The sequence below is a fragment of the Urocitellus parryii genome, chromosome 6 (genome assembly GCF_045843805.1).
Source record: "Urocitellus parryii isolate mUroPar1 chromosome 6, mUroPar1.hap1, whole genome shotgun sequence".
In the NCBI taxonomy this organism is placed as follows: domain Eukaryota; kingdom Metazoa; phylum Chordata; class Mammalia; order Rodentia; family Sciuridae; genus Urocitellus; species Urocitellus parryii.
In genome coordinates, this window is record NC_135536.1 from 175,165,620 (window position 1) to 175,184,168 (window position 18,549).

The 18,549-nt window shown below is 40.3% G+C and overlaps 1 protein-coding gene across 1 annotated transcript in view; it reads left to right on the plus strand.

Moving 5' to 3' along the window:
- Mapre1 (microtubule associated protein RP/EB family member 1) overlaps positions 1–18,549 on the plus strand; it is a 30,251-nt gene that overhangs the window by 9,206 nt on the left and 2,496 nt on the right. Inside the window, exons 3-6 of the mRNA XM_077799689.1 lie at positions 6,057–6,202; positions 7,855–8,062; positions 11,148–11,269; positions 17,462–17,614. Coding sequence (XP_077655815.1) covers positions 6,057–6,202; positions 7,855–8,062; positions 11,148–11,269; positions 17,462–17,614 — 629 coding nt within the window. The remainder of the gene's footprint in view (positions 1–6,056; positions 6,203–7,854; positions 8,063–11,147; positions 11,270–17,461; positions 17,615–18,549) is intronic.

Sequence of the window (18,549 nt, forward strand, 5' to 3'; positions counted from 1 at the left end):
GAGGTTTAATCTCTCTATTTTTTTTTAATATTTATTTTTTAGTTGGACACCATATCTTTGTTCATTTATTTTTATGTGGTGCTGAGGATCGAACCCAGGGCCTTGCATGTGCTGGGCGAGCACTCCACCACTGAGCCATAACCCCAGCCCCTAATCTCTATCTTACGGTCAGAAGGAGGTTACCACTGAAGTGGTTCCCAAGAATTATGTTTGTTAAACGTTAATTACTTTGCTAGTTGTAGACAACAGTTTTTAGCCTTAGATTTGTGTTGCTTTTCTCCTGTTTTTTTGTTAAGTTTCCAGAGTATCATGCCCCCATTTGTTTGAGACTTTTAAAACACTTGTTTGCCTCATGATCTGTGACTGATGTGGAGATGAGGTCATCCTTGTTCTCATTAGAGACAGCTTTTTTTTACTAGCAGTTTCTCCCTAAAATTGACCTCTTTCTATAAATACCCTGCAAAGTATATCTCACTTAGTTAATTGGAAAATGCATTCTCTTTTCATGTGTAGATAAATTGAAATGTGCTAGCCATAGGTCCTTCAGCCAGGGAGATGTCATTTATAGGCCTGGGCATGTAAAGAGGCTCCAGTCTACCTTGAGCCATGTGACTTTGGACAAGTTCTGTTATGTTCTAGTTCCTTATTTGCAAACTTGGACAGTAGTACCTGGCCTAGCCCACCTGATTGGTTGTTATTGAGAGTCCCCTGTAATAATAGCTCTTAGGTATTGATTCTGTGTCACACCCTGGAGATGAGTGCAGATTTCTGAGAGGGCACATCTTCATTTATAGGTGGGAAGATTGCCCATGAGGCATAATTTGTGCATTCCAGATCCTTGTTTTCAATCTGTATGTTTCTGTGTATGTTTCTGACTATCCAGCCCACGCCCACATGCTTTCTACTGCCTTACATATTATGTCTTTTTTTTTTTTTTTTTTGGTATTATGGATTGAACCTATGAGTGCTTAACCACTGAGCCACATTCTCTCCTTTTTTTGAGATGGGGTCTTGCTGAGTTGCCAAGGCTGGCTTGAATTTTTGATCCTCCTGCCTCAGTCTTCTGAGCTGCTGGGATGTAGGCATGAGCCCCAGCGCCCAGCTACATGTTATGTCTTAAAGAAGCATTTGGAAGAGAATTAGACAGATTTAAATTTCATGTAATTAATTACAATGACATTGTTTCACTGTAGAATATGTGAGGTGTTTCAATTTTACATGATGTCTGCCACTTTTCTTATCTGAGATAAAGTACTTTTCCCTGTTAGAAAATGGTAAGTGAAGGATACTTCTGTGTTTTGTAAATAAGGTTACTCATTCATAAATAGCCTTCCTCTTGAAAGCCATGTAGGATCTCTCTTAGAGTATGATGCATTTTGTTTCATGTTGATGTTTTGAAAACTGGATCTTGCTTCTAGTGTGAGAAACAGGATGAGCTGTAAACACTGCCCTGAAGATGGCCTGCTACCAGGGATTGGAATCAGGGAAGGGGAGACTCCTCAACTCTTCGTGCTTTCTGAGACCCAAGGGAGATCCTCAGCTGTTCTTACTGGTGCCTCATCCTTCCTGATCTTATAACTAACAAACACATGATCAAGTAGACCAGAATTCTCCAAGTTTAAAAAGTAGGAAGTTTTCCCTTGAATGTAAGAAAAAACCAGATTTACTGTTCTATCAACTTCCTGCTTTGAGACCCAGTTGTCAAGTATTATGGAAAGAGTGATCAAGGAAAAAATCTGACCACAGAGAATGATTTTGATGGGGAATTGCTTTTGTCAGAAAGAGATTGCTGTTTGCATTCGCCGTAACTCTGCCCTCCCAGTTCCATTCCATGTCAAACTGTAATGCATTTTTCTCAAAGATTCTGCATGTTGCTTTGTACACAGAGGGACCTTACTAAATGTTCTCCATTCTCCTCTCTGTATTCTCCCTCTCTACCTGGCCTCCTTCATAGTTCTTGTTCTGCAAAAAATAGGAGGGGTATATAAGCTTCCTTTTCTTCCAGTTTATTGTGTGGCCCTGATGGCCGTTGAGTTCATATAAGGCAGCTGTCAGTTTTATTAGTGCTGCCTGTTAATGGCCTTGGCCTTCTACTCTGACCATGCCATTAACCAGGCCTCCCCTGCTGCCTTCTGGGCTGGTATTGCTGTCTGGTATATTTTTTCCTACCTCTCTCATTACCTAAATCCTAGCTTTGTATTCTCCTCAAGGTGGCTTCCTTTTCCAAGTACTATTCATTTAAGGACATGATTCTGCTTTACTCCTAGTGTTTAAGTAACATCTTTTGAAGCTAATTACAAATTCTGTTTGTCTTCTGAAGGATCTTTGAGATCTACCCCCTTTCCCAGTAGCTCACTACTGCTACAGTGGCTTCCTAAAAGGATACTGGGTTCCTTCTAACTTCCCTATCCATCTCCTCCTCTTACACTGCATCAGTCTGCAGCCTTTCTTTTTTGAGGGGTTGGGGGGTGTAGGTGGGTACCAGGGATGAACCCGGGGTGCTTGACTACTGAGCTACATTCCCAGCCCTTTTTATTTTTAAATTTTATGTATGTATGTATGTATGTACTGTATGTGTTTGTATAAGCAAAAATGGCTGTTTACCTGTATGCTGAGTGTATGGGTTCTCTCCTTTGATAGCGTGTTTAATTACACTGTCCTAAGCTGGGCACAGTGGGACATGCCTCTAATCCTAGCTGCTCAGGAGGCTGAGGCAGGAGGATTGCAAGTTCAAAGCTAGCCTCAGCAATTTAGCAAACCCCTAAGCAACTTAGTGAGACCCTATCTCAATATAAAAAAAATAGAAAGGGCTGGGGATGTAGTTCAGTGGTTAAATGCCTCTGGGTTCAATCCCTGGTACCCTCCCACCCACCTCCCCTGCAAAAAAAAAAAAAAAAAATCCAAAACCACTGTGCTATTATCTATTTCAGAAGCCACTGTATTTTCTTTTATGGCTATGTGTTATTGTGATTTCTTTGTGTCAGTCTTCTATTGATGGAATGGATATTTAGTTTATTTCTAGTCTATTGCCCTTGGAAAATCATTGCTGTAATTAACGTATAAGCACACATGTGTTGTACAACTTTATTGCCTATTTTAAAACCAAAATTGTATTTTTCCCATGTTGAAATATCCTGAGCTTGAATTTTAATGTTTTTATTAATGACTCCTCACAGCCCTCTCTTTCCAGATTTTATTCATCATTTAAGATGACTCAAGTTTCACCTACTCCATGAAGCCTTGAACACTTTCAATTTAATAGTCATGTGTGTTTCCTGTATGTTAATATTAAAGCGTTGAGAGTTCTTAAACTTTGGTCTTCTGATAGGTGAGCATCTCTTTTGTGCAGACTATTGGCTGCAGCTTTCATTTAACTCCCCTGACCAGAAAGGTTGAGCCAGTGCACTTGAGATAAGCAAGCGTTTGACACTGGTGCACATCCTGCTCTTGGGTTGTGGTTTCTGCTTGTAGCACAGAGCCTGTTAAAATGGCGTTGTGGCAGTCAGTGCCATAATATATCCTACACTCTGAGTCCTTGAGCCATTGATTATGTGGGCCTGTACTTATTCTGCAGATTGATGGGCCAGAGGCACCAAAGTGAAATCTTCTAGTCCTGCTTGTGTTGTCAGCATTTGCCCTTGTCTTGGTCACATTGTCATTAAGTCAGAGAGACTGGAAGGAAGGCCCCTTTTACACACCTGTTCTTTTCCCAGTTGAGACATATAGACCAGGAGTTTTCAACTCTTCCTGTAAAAAGCATTGATGAGCTTTTTTCTTTAACAAATTTAACCTTTTTTTTGGTACCGGGGATTGAACTCAGGGGCACTCAACCACTGAGCCACATCCCCAGCCCTCTTTTGTATTTTATTTAGAGACAGGGTCTCACTGAATTGCTTAGCGCCTGGCCATTGCAGAGGCTGACTTTGAATTCCTGATCCTCCTGCCTCAGCCTCCCCAGAAGCTGGGATTACAGCCTGCACCACTGCGCCTGGCAGAAATTTAACCTTTTTTTGAATTCTTATTATATAATATAATATTCACTGTAGTACATAGCTAAATATTGAAAAACTATAATGCATTCTACGTCATCCCTCATGGTCATTATTGATCATTTTTAGTCTACAAAACAAATTCCTATGGCTTAATTTAATACTTTATGTTTTCTTGGTTTTTGTGTGCATATGTATTAAGATATTTTTACACATGTAAAGATACCTTATGGTTATGTTTTTTGTCTTGTGTATTCATTAAATGTTATATCTTGAGTCCCCGCCCCTCCAAAGTGAACAAACATAGTTTGAATGATTGCATGAAATTCTGTGAGTACCACATATTGTGGCTCATGCCTGGGGATGCTGAGGTAAGAGAAAAGTTTTGGGATTTATAGGTTCCCTTTACAACTTTTTGTTAATTGTGGCCCAGCTACTGGGGATGCTGAGGTAAGAGAATTGGAAGTTCCAGACCAACCTGGGCAAATCAGTGAGATACGGTCTCAAAATAAAAAGGGCTGGGGATATAACTTCGTGGTAGAGCTGGATTCAGTACTCAATAATGGGGAACAAATTTTTGTTAGGATTTTATGCTAAAAGTTATGTAGTTGATCTTACTGTGAGAAGTATGGTACTTAACATTTTTTACTCTGGTGAATACAGTTATAATCAGTTTTATACATAAATCTTTGTCCTTTAATTTTTGTTTTCTTTTTTGGTACTGGGAATTGAGCCCAGGGGTGCTTAATCACTGAGCCCCATCCCCAACCCTTTTTATTTTCTTTGCTTGTTTTTGGTATTGGGGATTGAACCCAGAGGTGCTTTGCCACAGAGATATATTCCCAGCTCTTTTGTTTTGTTTTGTTTTTAATCTTTATTGTTTATTTTTTTATGTGGTGCCAGGATCAAACCCAATGCCTCAGGCATGCTAGGTAAGCGCCCTATCATTGAGCCACAACCCTGGCCCATCCCCAGCTCTTTTTAATTTTGAGACAGGGTCTCTTAGATTACTGAGGCTGGCCTTGAACTTGCAATCCTCTTGCATTAGCCTTCTGAATTACAGGCGTGTACCAGCCCATTTTTATGTTTTATTTTGAGACAAGGCCTTACTGAGGGCCAGCTAAGTTGCTGAGGTTGGCTTTGAACTTGCAATCCTCCTACTTTAGCTTCTGTTGGAATTACACCATGCACCACTGTTCCCTGCTAGGAATTGTTTCTTTACTCAGCTCTACTGTATCCTGTGAAGGCCTCTGGTGATATGGAAAAGAACAGTTGGATGAGAATTGAGGTTACTTGGATGTGGGTTGGTCTCTGGCTTCTGTAGTTTTGAGTCACAGTTTTCGGATATCAGTTTAAATTTTTTTTCCAATCTTTCTTTTTCTGCGGTGCTGAGGATTGAACCCAGGGGTGCTTAACCACTGAGGTACATCCCCAGCCCTTTTCATTTTTAATTTTGAGACAGAGTCTCCATAAGTTGCTGAGGCTGGCTTCAGACTTGGGCTTCTCCTGCCTCAGCCTCTTTAATTGCTGAAGTTACAGGTGTGTACCACTGTGCCTGGCTGTCATCATGATTTCTAATAAGAAATAGGAGTTTTAAAATTTCATAGATATTCTTTTTCTTGTTAATAGGCTTCCAAATTGCAACTGTGTTGTGGAATTTATCAGGTAAAACCAGTGTTGTTAATAGATTTTTAAAAATTGACTTTGAACTCAAGAAGTAATGAAGCTTTTAGGTTTTTTTGCGGGGAGTACCTGGGATTGAATCCAGAGACATTTAACCACTGACCAACCCCAGCCCTTTTTGATTTTTTAATTTTAAGACAGGATCTTGCTAAGTTGTTTAGGGCCTCACTAAATTGCTGAGGCTGGCCTTGAACACAGTCCTCCTACTTCAGCCACTTGCTTCAGCCTCCCAAGTTGTTCGATTATATAGGTGTTTGCCACTCTGGCGAAGTTTTGGGATTTATAGGTTCCCTTTACAACTTTTTGTTAAGTTGTATTTGGGAAAAAGTTCACAGTTTCTTTAATAGTAGTGTTTATGGCCTTTTTGTATTGTTGTTCATTCAGGAGCTGCCTATTGTCAGTTTATGGACATGCTATTCCCGGGCTCTGTTGCTTTGAAGAAAGTGAAATTCCAAGCTAAGCTAGAACATGAGTATATCCAGAACTTCAAAATACTACAAGCAGGTTTTAAGAGGATGGGAGTTGACAAAGTAAGTAAATTTTATTCCTTATTTTAGATTATTTTTTTAACTAATGATTGTTACTAAAGATACTTATGGTAGCCCATGACTTTTGGTGTTTCTTTTTTCTTTTCCCAATTTATATAGCTATCTTTTCTCTACTTAACATAATTTATAGAACACGAAGTTTCCCTGTACTGTCCTACCTCTACATTGCCGTCTTCTGTCTTCATTATCTGTGAATGTAGTAACTATTTGGAAGCAAATATATATTTTTTGGGGGTGGGGTGGGTACCGGGGATTGAACTGAGGGGCACTTGACAACTGAGCCACATCCCCAGCCCTATTTTGTATTTTATTTAGAAACAGAGTCTCACTGAATTACTTAGTGCAATCCTCCTGCCTCAGCCTCTTCAGCATCTGGGATTCCAGGCATGCACCACTGGGCCTGGCCAACCTATATATTTGTTAATAATAATTAAAAAAAAAAACTTTTTAAAAATTCTCTAGTAGTTTAATGTAATCTCTGGATTTATTTCAGTAAAGCATTGTATATGAATAAGTAGTTTTAATAGAGAAGATTCTAGAAATATTTCCTTTTTATGCAGAGGCTGAGGAGGATCCCTGGGGGGTGCTGGGAAGTCCCTGCTGTCTCAAGATTATTTGATGGTATCAGAAACAGTCCACCAAATTTCATTAGCTCAAGCATACAATAGATTGCAAAATTAAGGAGTTACCAGATTTATCTTTTAAAGCCATTTTTAGGAGTATAACTTTTGTTTGGTAAAACTTATAATACCCCCTAAGTATCTTGCTGGTATATCTTTTTTTTTTTTTTTTTTTTTTTTAAAGAGAGAGAGAATTTTTTAGTATTTATTTTTTAGTTTCGGCGGACACAACATCTTTCTTTCTTTGTGGTGCTGAGGATCGAATCCGGGCTGCAAGCATGCCAGGCGAGTGTGCTACCGCTTGAGCTACATCCCCAGCCCTATATCTGGTTTTTATTTATTTTGAAATCAGTCTTAATAATTATTTCTTTCATTTGTGTATATTATGTAAAATAAGCATTTATAAGAGCATCATGTAGTTCCTAGGCATGATTTAAATAGTTGTAGTTTATACACAATAATTATTCTATTTTTTATGGAATTATATATGTACTCACATGTGTGTGTATGTGAGAGTGTGTGTGTGTGTGTGTGTGTGTGTGTGTGTGTGAGAGAGTTTGTGTTGGGTTTTTTTGGTGGTGCTGGGGATTGATCCTACGTTCCCACATCCCTAGCCCTTTTGAAAACAAACTGAACAAAACTTGGCTGGTAAACTTACAGGGGCATCAAGTTCTCTAAAAAAATTTATGTTTTGGTACTGAGGATTGAACCCAAGGGTGCTTAACCAATGAGTCACATCCTCAGTGTATTTTGTATCTTGTATCTTATTTTGAGATAGGGTCTTGCTAAGTTGCTTTAGGGCTTCACTAAGTGCAGAGGGTGGCCTTGAACTTGGAATCCTCCTGCCTTACTTAGCCCTTAGTTGCTGGGATTACAGGTGTGTACCACCAGGCCCAGCTCTAAAATATTATTTTTCTTCACTTTGACAGAACTTTGTACTGAATGAGGCATGGACAGATTGAGTGCCAAAAGCTTCACTTTGGGCTAAACAGTCTTGGTTTTTTTTCTTTGCAGATAATTCCTGTGGATAAATTAGTAAAAGGAAAATTTCAGGATAATTTTGAGTTCGTGCAGTGGTTCAAGAAGTTTTTTGATGCAAACTATGATGGAAAAGACTATGACCCTGTAGCTGCCAGACAAGGTCAAGAAACCGCGGTTGCTCCCTCTCTTGTTGCTCCAGCTCTTAATAAACCGAAGAAACCTCTCAGCTCGAGCAGTGCAGGTAAGCAAAAGCCTCCAGTCATCATTTCCAAATAATAATAGTATTCCAGATATTCATTCATTTGATATCGAACCAGGTTTTAAAAAAATTTTTAAAATTTATTTGTTTTTATTTTTTGGCAGTACTGGGCATTGAACCCAGGGATGCTCTGTCACTGAGCTGTATCCCCAGACCCCCCCCCCACCCCCCCTTTTTTTTTTTTTTTTTTAACTTTGAGACAGGGTCTTGCTAAGTCACCAAGACTTGTCTTAAATTTGTAGTCCCTTTACCTTGGTCTCCCAAGATTATCTGGGGATTATAGGTGTACACACCTGAATCTCAATTAAAGTTTTTAAGTAAACATAGGCTTGGGAATCTTCTAAAGCATAATCCCTGGCATATGACAAGAGCATTGATTCTGCCTTGAGGCAAATTGTGTTTGTTCTGTGCAACCCTGTGTGAGCCCTTTCACCTCTTCCCCATAGTTTCTTCCTCTATAAAATGGGAAGTTTAGTCCTTGGCCAGAGGCTGTTTTTGAGACCTGAACAAATTACTTTATGTTATTATGTGAAAGCTCTTTAGTTGTGTGGAATAGAAACCCTCAGCTCACATAAGAGAGTTTTATCTATGTGGTGAAGACAGAGGCATTTCCTGAATTTCTAGCACCCAAAGGAGCCTTCTAGGTGGTGGGTTGTCATAGGCTGTTTTTATCATCCTGCTGGCTAGTCTATAGTTTTGTGCTTACTCCTGACTTCCCTGCCTCCTGAGGGCTTGAACTCTGAGCAAGCTGTAGCTTGCTCTGATACATATTCTGGGAGGCAGGGGGAGGGGCTTTTTAAGAGATTTCTGAAGACGGTATTTGCTGATAGGTTTCCCAAGATGTTTTGCAGTAGTATATACACAGATTATATGTATTTGTTGGGGCATGGCATATGTTTTACAGGTGCTTCATTCCTCCTTTTCCAGAAGATGACAAGAATATTAGTTAAGATCCCACAGTATCTTGAGAAAGTCTGATCATCCGGTAGAGAGGATAGATTAAGTACTTTTAAAATAGCTTTAGTTGACATATAGTTCACATGCTATATATTTCACTTGTTTAAAATGTTTAAATTTTTTTTTTTTTTTTTTAAAGTACATTTGAAGAGTTGTGACTGGGTGCAGTGACACAATGCCAGTAATCCAGCTACTTGGGAGGCTGAGCCAGGAGGATTGTAAATTCCAACATCAGCCTGGGTTATTTAGTGAAACCCTGTCTGACAATAAAATAAAAAGGGTTGGGGTTATATCACAGTCGTAGAGTTCCCCTGGGTTCAATCTCCAGTACTACCAAAAAAAAAAAAAAAAAGTCATGTAACCATTATAGCAGACAATTGTAGATGATATTTATCACCCCAAACAGAAACATTCTGTGTTCCTAATAGTAGTCACTTTTCATTTCCCAGCTCTTCTGCCTTCCCCCAAGCCCTAGGCAGCCCCTGATCTACTTTCTGTTTATTGTTTTGCCTGTTCTGGACATTTTGTGTAAATGAAACTATAGAATATGTGGTCTTTGTGTCTGGCCTTTCCCATCCCCAACCCCCCCCCCCCCAAGAGGTGCTGGAGATTGAACCCAGGGCCTTGTGCATGCGTGGTAAGCACTCAACCAACTGAGCTATACCCCCAGCCCATGTCTGGCTTTTTCACTTAGCATGTTTTCAGGGTTCATCCATGCTATAGCATTTATCAGTACTTTATTCTTTTTTATTGTAGAATAATATTCTGTTATATGATTGTACCTCATTAATTTGTCAGCTGATGGTCATTTGAGTTGTTTCTACTTTTTGGATATTGTGAGTAATGCTGCTGTCAAGATTCATGTATAGTTCTTTGTGTGGACATGTTCTCATTTCTCTTGGGTTTATATCCAAGAGTATATATCTTGGAGCAGAATTCCTGGGCCATATGGTAATTATGCTTAACCTTTTGTAGAGCTGCCTGCTTTCTAAAATGGCTGAACTTTGTACAGTACCATCAGCAGTATATGAGGTTTCCAGTTTCCTCAGATACTGCATGCTTTTATTCTTCAGCTGTACAGAATGGGCACCTGCTTAGGTTACCTTGTGTATTTCATATTTCAGGTGTTGCTGACAATTGAGAGGAGACTTGCAGTGAACATTTAGTTTTCAGGATAAACATTGTAGAGAGAGCCATCCAGAGGAAATGCCCATTACTATGGGCAAAAGCCTGTGGGGTACCAGGAAGATTAGATATTTCTAGGCCTGGTGTAATGTTATAGAATAATTGCTAAATGAATAAGTAAAATCACGAATGAGATATTGAGGTAACTCATTCTTGATTATTTTAGCTTGTAGACGGGTTAATGTATTATTACATTGTCTGTGTTTGGCTATAAATACTCAGAGAAGTCTGTAAATTCTCATCAGTGAGAAACGTTTCTCTTCTGACCCTTCTGAGAATCTTCTAGGAGGTGGGCAGAGATAGAGGTTTGAAGTCATAGTGGTAAGAATAGGCTCTGCCATTCTTACAGACTTCTTTCTCTTAATCCAAGAAGTTTGAGGATCTAGTTTTGCAGATGGGGAGCAGAGGATATACAGCTGTAGGTGGGGTTGTGATGTATTGGTGTGAAGTTTGCCTTTGGTCCATGAAACTGTCCTGTTTGTAGATTTGGTTGGAGCTGGGGTAAAGTGGATTGTCTGTATGCACCAGAAGTACTGTGCCTCTTTCAGATAACTCTCTTGTTCACACAGCAGAGAAAAGACCTCACTGGATTTGTTCTAAGCATGACAGAGTGTGGCTAAAATTGATACTTAATTATGCTGTCAGAATAAAAACAACTTTAGGCAAATGTAGGGTGTGGTCCTGCATGTGGGGCTCCTTAACGTTGGTCCCCTTCACTGAATGTCTTTTGTTGTCCTGTGAACTTGTTTTTTAAAATTTTCCTCTTAGGGGCTGAGGCTGTAGCTCAGTGGCAGAGCGCTTGCAAGTGTGAGGCACTGGTTCAAGCCGCAATGCCACATAAAAAAATAAATTATATGTGTCCCTCTACAACTAAAAAAATATTTAAAAAATTTTTTCCTATTAAAAATGTCTAATCCTCTCTCAGCCCCACAGAGACCCATTTCAACACAGAGAACTACTGCGGCTCCTAAGGCTGGCCCAGGGGTGGTGCGAAAGAATCCTGGTGTAGGCAATGGCGATGATGAAGCAGCCGAATTGATGCAGCAGGTGGGTGCTTCCTGTGTCCACAGTATGAGTCACTCTGGGGCTTCCTTGCTGCAGTGAGGGGAGGAAGCTTGTCCTGCTTGCAAGGGCGGTCTTCCTGAGGTGAGGGAGCACTTTGACTGCAATGTGGGGAGCAAGATTGGGTGAGGGTGGAGAAAGAGTCAGGCATTTTTGTGCTCTCTTGGTATGATAGAAACCTGTGTTGGAAACGAACTCTTAAAGAAGAATCCTGTTGGATATTTCTGGGGTCTCTTAGGATTCTCTGGGATTAAGAGAGTGAAAGATAAAGGGGAGTTACTTTCTGGAGATTGGAATTAAGCGTAAAATTGATATGACAGGGCTACTGCTCTTCAGATTCTGTTTGTAACGGTACAGTGATTTGGAAATATCTTCAGGTTAAATGTCGGTAAGGTACTTATCAGAGGTTTTTGTGGATCAGAACAAATTTTAGCCTTTTAAACATTCTCTTATGAATCCTTCTAGATGTTTTGTTTTGCTTTTGGATGATTGTTTTGACTTAGTCACCATCTGGGCACTGTTGCTGTAAAGTACAGAAGTCCTGGAGAGAAAGGAGACTTTTCTCTTTAGTAGCACGGATGTGCAGAAAGCAGTTGGAGAGAAAAAGATGAGAGTCAAGATTTAAATTCGTATGTATGTTTACTGCAGCTCAATAGATTACATGAGCTGATGTTAAGTCGGGTATCTGGAATTGTGTTTGGTATCAACTCCATTGGGGTGATGACACTGGATAAAAGGCAATAGTGATTATTATGGTTCTTGTCTGAACCATATTTATTTTAGATAGAATGGAGTAAGTTCGACAGTGTTATTTTTGTTTTGTTTTTTGTACTTGGGATTGAACCCAGAGATGCTAACCACTGAGTCACATCCTCAGCCCTATTTTTTTTTTTTTTTTAAATTTTGAAACATGGTCTCACTAAATTACTGAAGCTGGCTTTGAACTTGGCAGTCCTCCTGCCTCAGCCTCCTCAGTCACTGGGACTATAGGTGTGTACCACCATGCCTGGCTACAGTGTTCTTTAAAAGTTCACAGGAACCAGGGTTTTTTGGCTTGTGTATGAAATAATACCTTAAGAATGTTCAGAACAAAAATAACTAAAATGTTTTTGGAGTGGTTATGCCATGTATTAAGTACTTTCATTTCATTTTTGCAACAAATCTGTACGGTTTTACAGCTGACAATGGCTTCAAGAAGTTAAATAATTTGAGTGAAGATTTGAACTCAGGTATGCCTGGCTTTAGAGCCTGGGTCAGTCAGTCACTGCTAAATTGGAAATGAAGGAGGAGGTTGTGTGACTTACCTGTGGTATACAGAAGGTTTTTTTCTTGTGCTTACCATTGGAAATTGTAACTATTCACTGTAGTTACTCTGAACACATTGCTGCTAAGCATTAGAGAGAATATAACAAGGTATGGAATATCTGGCCTAGGCCTAGAAGTGAACTTTTTTTTTTTTTTTTTGACAAAACTTGGGGATGAATGTAGGGCCTTGTGAATGCTAGGCAAATGCTCTTTTTAAAATTTAAATTTGAGACAGGGTCTCACTAAGTTGCCCAGTTGGCCTTGAACTTGGGTCCTTTTGTTTAGCCTCCTGAGTAGCTGGATTATAGATATGTACTACTCTCAACTGACCAAAAGTTTTTTTTTCTCCCCCTTTGGTGCTGGGAATTGAACCCAAGACCTTGCACATGCTAGGCCAGCGTTCTACCTCTGAGTTACATTCCCAGCCTAGAAGTGGTTTTTTCTTTTTACAGAAAGCTTTTTTTAAAAAACATATATATATATATTTTAGTTTTAGGTGGACATAATATTTTGATTTTACATTTATGTGGTGCTGAGGATTGAACCCAGTGCCTCATGAATGCTAGGCGAGCACTCTACCACTGAGCCACAATCCCAGCCCTAGAAGCGGTTTTTGATATAGTTGGAGAAGATATATGTGGTGCCATCCTGAAGTAAAATCTCAGCTGAAGGTCGGTGTGGCGGTGCACTTCTGTAATCCCAGCAGTTTGGGAGGCTGAGACAGGAGGATCACGAGTTCAAAGCCAGCCTCAGCAATTTAGTGAGGCACTAAACAACTCAGTGAGACCCTGTCTTGAATAAAATACAGAACAGGGCTAGGGATGTAGCTCAGTGGTCAAGTACTACCCCTGAGTTCAATCCCTGATACCAAAAAATAAAACAAAACAAAATGAAGATTTTTGGAAGGCAGGAGCCATAAGTCTTGCAGAGGAGGGAGTACTTGGAGACTGGGAGGCTTGCTTCCCTGAGGGGATAGTGAGAATCGGTGGGATGGCCAGTGCAGGAGAACTTCAGCAGTTGAGGTTGGGAGGGGTTGTGGTGTATTAGGGGAAGGTTTGAAACTGTGTGACTGTGCTTTCTTTAGTGCTGTAGAAGGTTTGGGAGACTTAGGATGCAGTGGCTGAAAGTTGATCCTGGAAGACTGGGATCAAATGCTCATACCCAGCTGGTTGGTTGATCTCTACCACAGAAGTATTTTGTTTGGCCTACACATCTTATGAGTTTTTTTTTGTTTGTTTGTTTGTTTGATTGACTGATTTTAATTTATAGGAAGAATTTTAGGCTTTTCCAGTTTGCCAGAGTCCTTCTCCCACTCTGTTACTGACTTTTGGCTCATTTACATGATTTGTCTGGCCTTCCTGAAAGTATTTGAATTTGTAGCCTTCTTCCTCCTCCTTTTTTTGGTACTGAGGATTGAACTCAGGGGCACTAGACCACACTAGACCACACTAGACCACACTAGACCACAGGGGCACTAGACCACATGGGCACTAGACCACATCCACATCCCCAGCCCTACTTTGTATTTTATTTAGAGACAGGGTCTCACTGTTGCTTAGTGCCTTAGTTGCTGAGGTTGGCTTTGAACTCGTGATCCTCCTGCCTCAACCTCTGAAGCTGCTGGAAAGGCATGCAACATTTGCCTGGCTAGGGATTTCACATTCTTAACTCATTGTGGAGAAGTTACTTTGAGATCTTTTACATTGTCTCATCTGTACTTGATCTTTTAAAAGTGTACTTAGGGGCTGGGGATGTGGCTCAAGCGGTTGCGCGCTCGTCTGGCATGCGTGCGGCCCGGATTCCATCCTCAGCACCACATACCAACAAAGATGTTGTGTCCGCCGATAACTAAAAAAAATAAATAAATAAATAAATAAATATTAAAAAAATTCTCTCTCTCTAAAAGTGTACTTAGTACACCATCTCATTGCTGCTGTCCAAATGTCAAATAACCCCATGTGCCTGATGGCTACTGTTTTGGCCATCGTAGGCCCAAAACATTCTCCTTAGGCTTCCTAGGTTGTGGCTGTTGCTTTACTATAAGGAAAGGTTTTAAAAGTGACAGTGATTACTGGATTTTATTTTTGTTGGTGCTGGGGATAAAACCAGGACCTCATGTGGGCTATGCAACTACTCTACAACTGAGCAACACCCTTAGCCTGCCACAGATTTTTAATAACCTCATAAATAAGCATTAGAGGAGTACCACATGAAAGCTAGTGACTTAGTCATACATATTATTTCTTGTTTATACATAGTTATTGAGTGATGTTGTGGATAAATGCTGCATTTGGCCTTACAGGGGGCACCCAGAAGCTGGATTCTACTTTGGTGGCCTTGATGATTTGTAGGACAGAGGAAGATTTAAATGCGTTTGTATGGTTGGCACTAGTGAAACATGAGTGTGTAGGTGGGGATTTGATGCTAATATTGCCTTTTTAGACTATTTTGACTTTTCTTCTAGGTCACTAAGGTTACCTTCTCTTAGATTGTAGAACTGAAGCTCAGGCAACTTTCTGTTGCTGGGGTTACTCAACTTTTGTCCTTATCTCTTTCTTGTGTCCCACTTTGGGGCTGTTAGTTGTTGTTTTTTTAATTTATTTTTTAGTATTTTTAGGTTGAAAAAATATCTTTATTTTATATTTATATGGTGTTGAGGATCGAACCCAGTGCCTCATGCATACTAGGTGAGCATGCTACCACTGAGCCACAACCCCAAACCTTGGGATGGCTGTTGGTTTTTGCAGGCTGCTGCAAAGGTAGAAATGGGATAGATTAGATGGAAGAGGGTGATTTAGCTTTGCTTGCCACCAGGCAATGGTAGTATTTTATTGGCATCTAAAGTTTTTATTATTTTTGTGTAGTGGTACTGGGATTGAATTTAGGAGTCCTCTTCCCCTGAGCTATATCTTTTTTTTTTTTTTTTAAAGACAGGGTCTTGCTAAGTTGCCCAAGTTGGCCTCAAACTTGAGATCGTTTTGCCTTAGCCTCCTGAGTCACTGAGATTACAGACATGTGCCATTGCACTTGGCTTAAATTATTTTTGAAAGTGATTTCTGTGATTGATAGAGGAATGGTGTTAGGTTCTTTAGAATCTTGATTTTGGTTTTGTCTGTTCAAGACTTTGATGGTGAATTTTGAAGTTAGGGCTTTGTGTTCCTAGTAGCCTGCTCCTCGTCTCTGAATGCTCCCCCCACACCTTTTCTTTTTCTATGGTTCTGGGTATCAAACTCAGGGCCTTGCATGTGCTAGACAGGTGCTGCTGTCCTGCTGCGTGTGATATGCGACTAAATCATTTAGGGTCACTCCAAGTGAATTTGAGTTGGCACTAAATAATCACACACAGAAAGTACCTTTTTCTTAGGGTCCAGTGACAGCTCCTCAGCCCCAGCTCCCACAAAGGAAGCAAGAGAGGCAGACAAAAAGAGGGCGCATGCCTGAAATCATCTTATTTATCGAGGGGAAGGCACTTGAGAAAGTTCCACCCAAATGAGGCAAGGGATCAAATTTCAGGGGGTAGAGTCTAGCTTTGTGATGTCTGGTGGTCAGTAGGTTAACATCTTGGCAGGTCACACCCATCTTAGGTGCTGTGTGGAATTAAAGGCAGAGCAAGCAAAAAGGACCCATACGTGCACAACAGCCCAGACAGAGCAGCAACATTCCGCTTGTGTGTTCAGAATGCTCACAGCTCACACAGCCCATGGTTGGTCTGCAACACTGTCCTACTGAGCCACACCCCTAACTCTTTGAATGCTACTTTACTGCAGGTTATGAAGGGGAGCTTCCTTCCACTCGGATGGGGACTGATCCCCTCAATTTTGTCTAACTATGGGGATGCTAGATCAGCAGTGTGCTTCTGCTTTTGTGTCTATATATTGAGAAGGTCGGACTCAAATCATTTCTGGTGCCTTCTGGTACTTTCAGAATTTGCTGCCGCTCAGATTGTTCTCAATCCTGCACCTTTAATTTCCTGGTTTGGCTTTCCATGTTGCTTTGTGGCCCTAACCTTTAGATTGAGGGTTTTATGAAGGCTTTATGCTGCATGGTATGCCATGCAATTTTCATTCAGTGAGAATTAAATTAATTCATTTATCAGCTGGTTGCTGAGGCACACGCTTGTATACCTAGCTGTTTGAGAGGATGAGGCAGGAGGATTGCAAGTTCAAAGCAATGTGGCCCTAAGCAATTCATTGAGACCCTGTCTCTAATTAAAATATAAAAATGGGCTGGGGATGTAGCTCTATGGTTAAGTACCCCTGGGTCCCCCCATGCCCCCCCACCAAAAAAATTCACTCATCATAGATTTGAATACACTGAAATGAAGATGCACCATGTCTAAAGTACACAAAGGACTGTGGGAGTTATTGTGTCTTTTATTGCTCTTGGCTAGGTAGAGTCCTGACCTAAATGTTGAGATTTATTTTTTAATAACCTCTGTGGGAATCAGCCCCTCAGTGAGGCTGGAGGGGGATCAGTCATCCCTTGCCATTGACCTCCACATGTAGCCAGACTTGGACATGATTGACCATTTCTCTGGTAAGGACTCAGTTTGTGATTATTAGCCACCTTGCCAGCCTGGGTTGCCTCACACTTCACTTCCTTAGTTTTTTTCTTCTTGATACTTCTCCTTGAGAAGTTCCTGTAAGTTTCAAAGTATAATCTTATAGTCTGCCCTGCTTTTATGTTCAAGGTTTCCTTGAACAAGTACGTAATACTTATGTGGAACTGAACAAAATTGATATTAAAATGAACTGGCTTTCTGTCTGTTTGACTTTGATTGAATACCATAACATCTTTGGGGTTAAAAGTTTGAGTGATATTTTATTGTTGCACTAACGCTAGATTTCTCTCCCTTTTCAATACCTTGCATAGGTCAACGTGTTGAAACTTACTGTTGAAGACTTGGAGAAGGAGAGAGATTTCTATTTTGGAAAGCTAAGGAACATTGAATTGATTTGCCAGGAGAACGAGGGGGAGAACGACCCTGTATTACAAAGGATTGTAGACATTCTCTATGCCACAGACGTATGTGTTGACACATTTTCTTTCCATTTTGCCTCCTAAGGGGAAATAAGATTAGTTGGTTTCAGCAAACTTTGTGCTAATTCCTATTGTGTTCCAGGTAGCTTTCATAAAAAGACTTCATCTTTGATTCCTTAAAGTACAGGGCACCTCTGCCTTGAGGTCAGTGAGCCTTAGAGGAAGCAATAGGACAAGGAGGTGGCTGTTTTACCTGCCTCCTATAGATTGTAGTCACTGATAAGCCACAAAATACATCATCCAGAAGCACCCTTCACCTCCATCCCACTCTCTGTAGCTTGTACCCCTCAGGTAGACCCTTCAGGACCCCAGGCATGCCATTGGTCCTTTTTCACTGTCTGCGCCCCCAGTTGTCTAAAATGTGCTTTTTTTCCCTTCCCTCCAAGGAGCTTGCCCTGGTACCCATTCCCTGAAAGTACTTTGTGATCAAGTTTTTTTGCATCCTTGTTTATTACTCAGCCAAACCTGCTGTTTTAGTTATGACACGTTAGCTGATTGGAGAAGTCTGATTTTCTGTAGATTTAGGATTTGATAACTATCTATCTATTGATATCTAGGATATTCCAAGTAAGATAGGAAGAACATCTTCCTTGGAAAGGCTTTAAATATGTTTAATAGGTGTATTTATATTTCTGCATGCCTAGCAAGGTCTGTAGGACCACACTACTTAACTATCTGTAGTATGTATAACATTATACAAATATAAGTTAATAATAATGCTATTATTATGACTGTCTTCTAAACTTGTCTTGTGAATTGTGAGGGATTAAGCCAGATGATAAAAAAGTTGATAATTTGTTCAGTAAATCTTTAGGACTTGTTGTGTACTGAATAATGAAAATAAAGATGATGAAGGTATAGGTCCTTTGGTCTAGCTTATAATTTTAGTGGATGTGCATCTTAATTCAGCTCTAGAGATT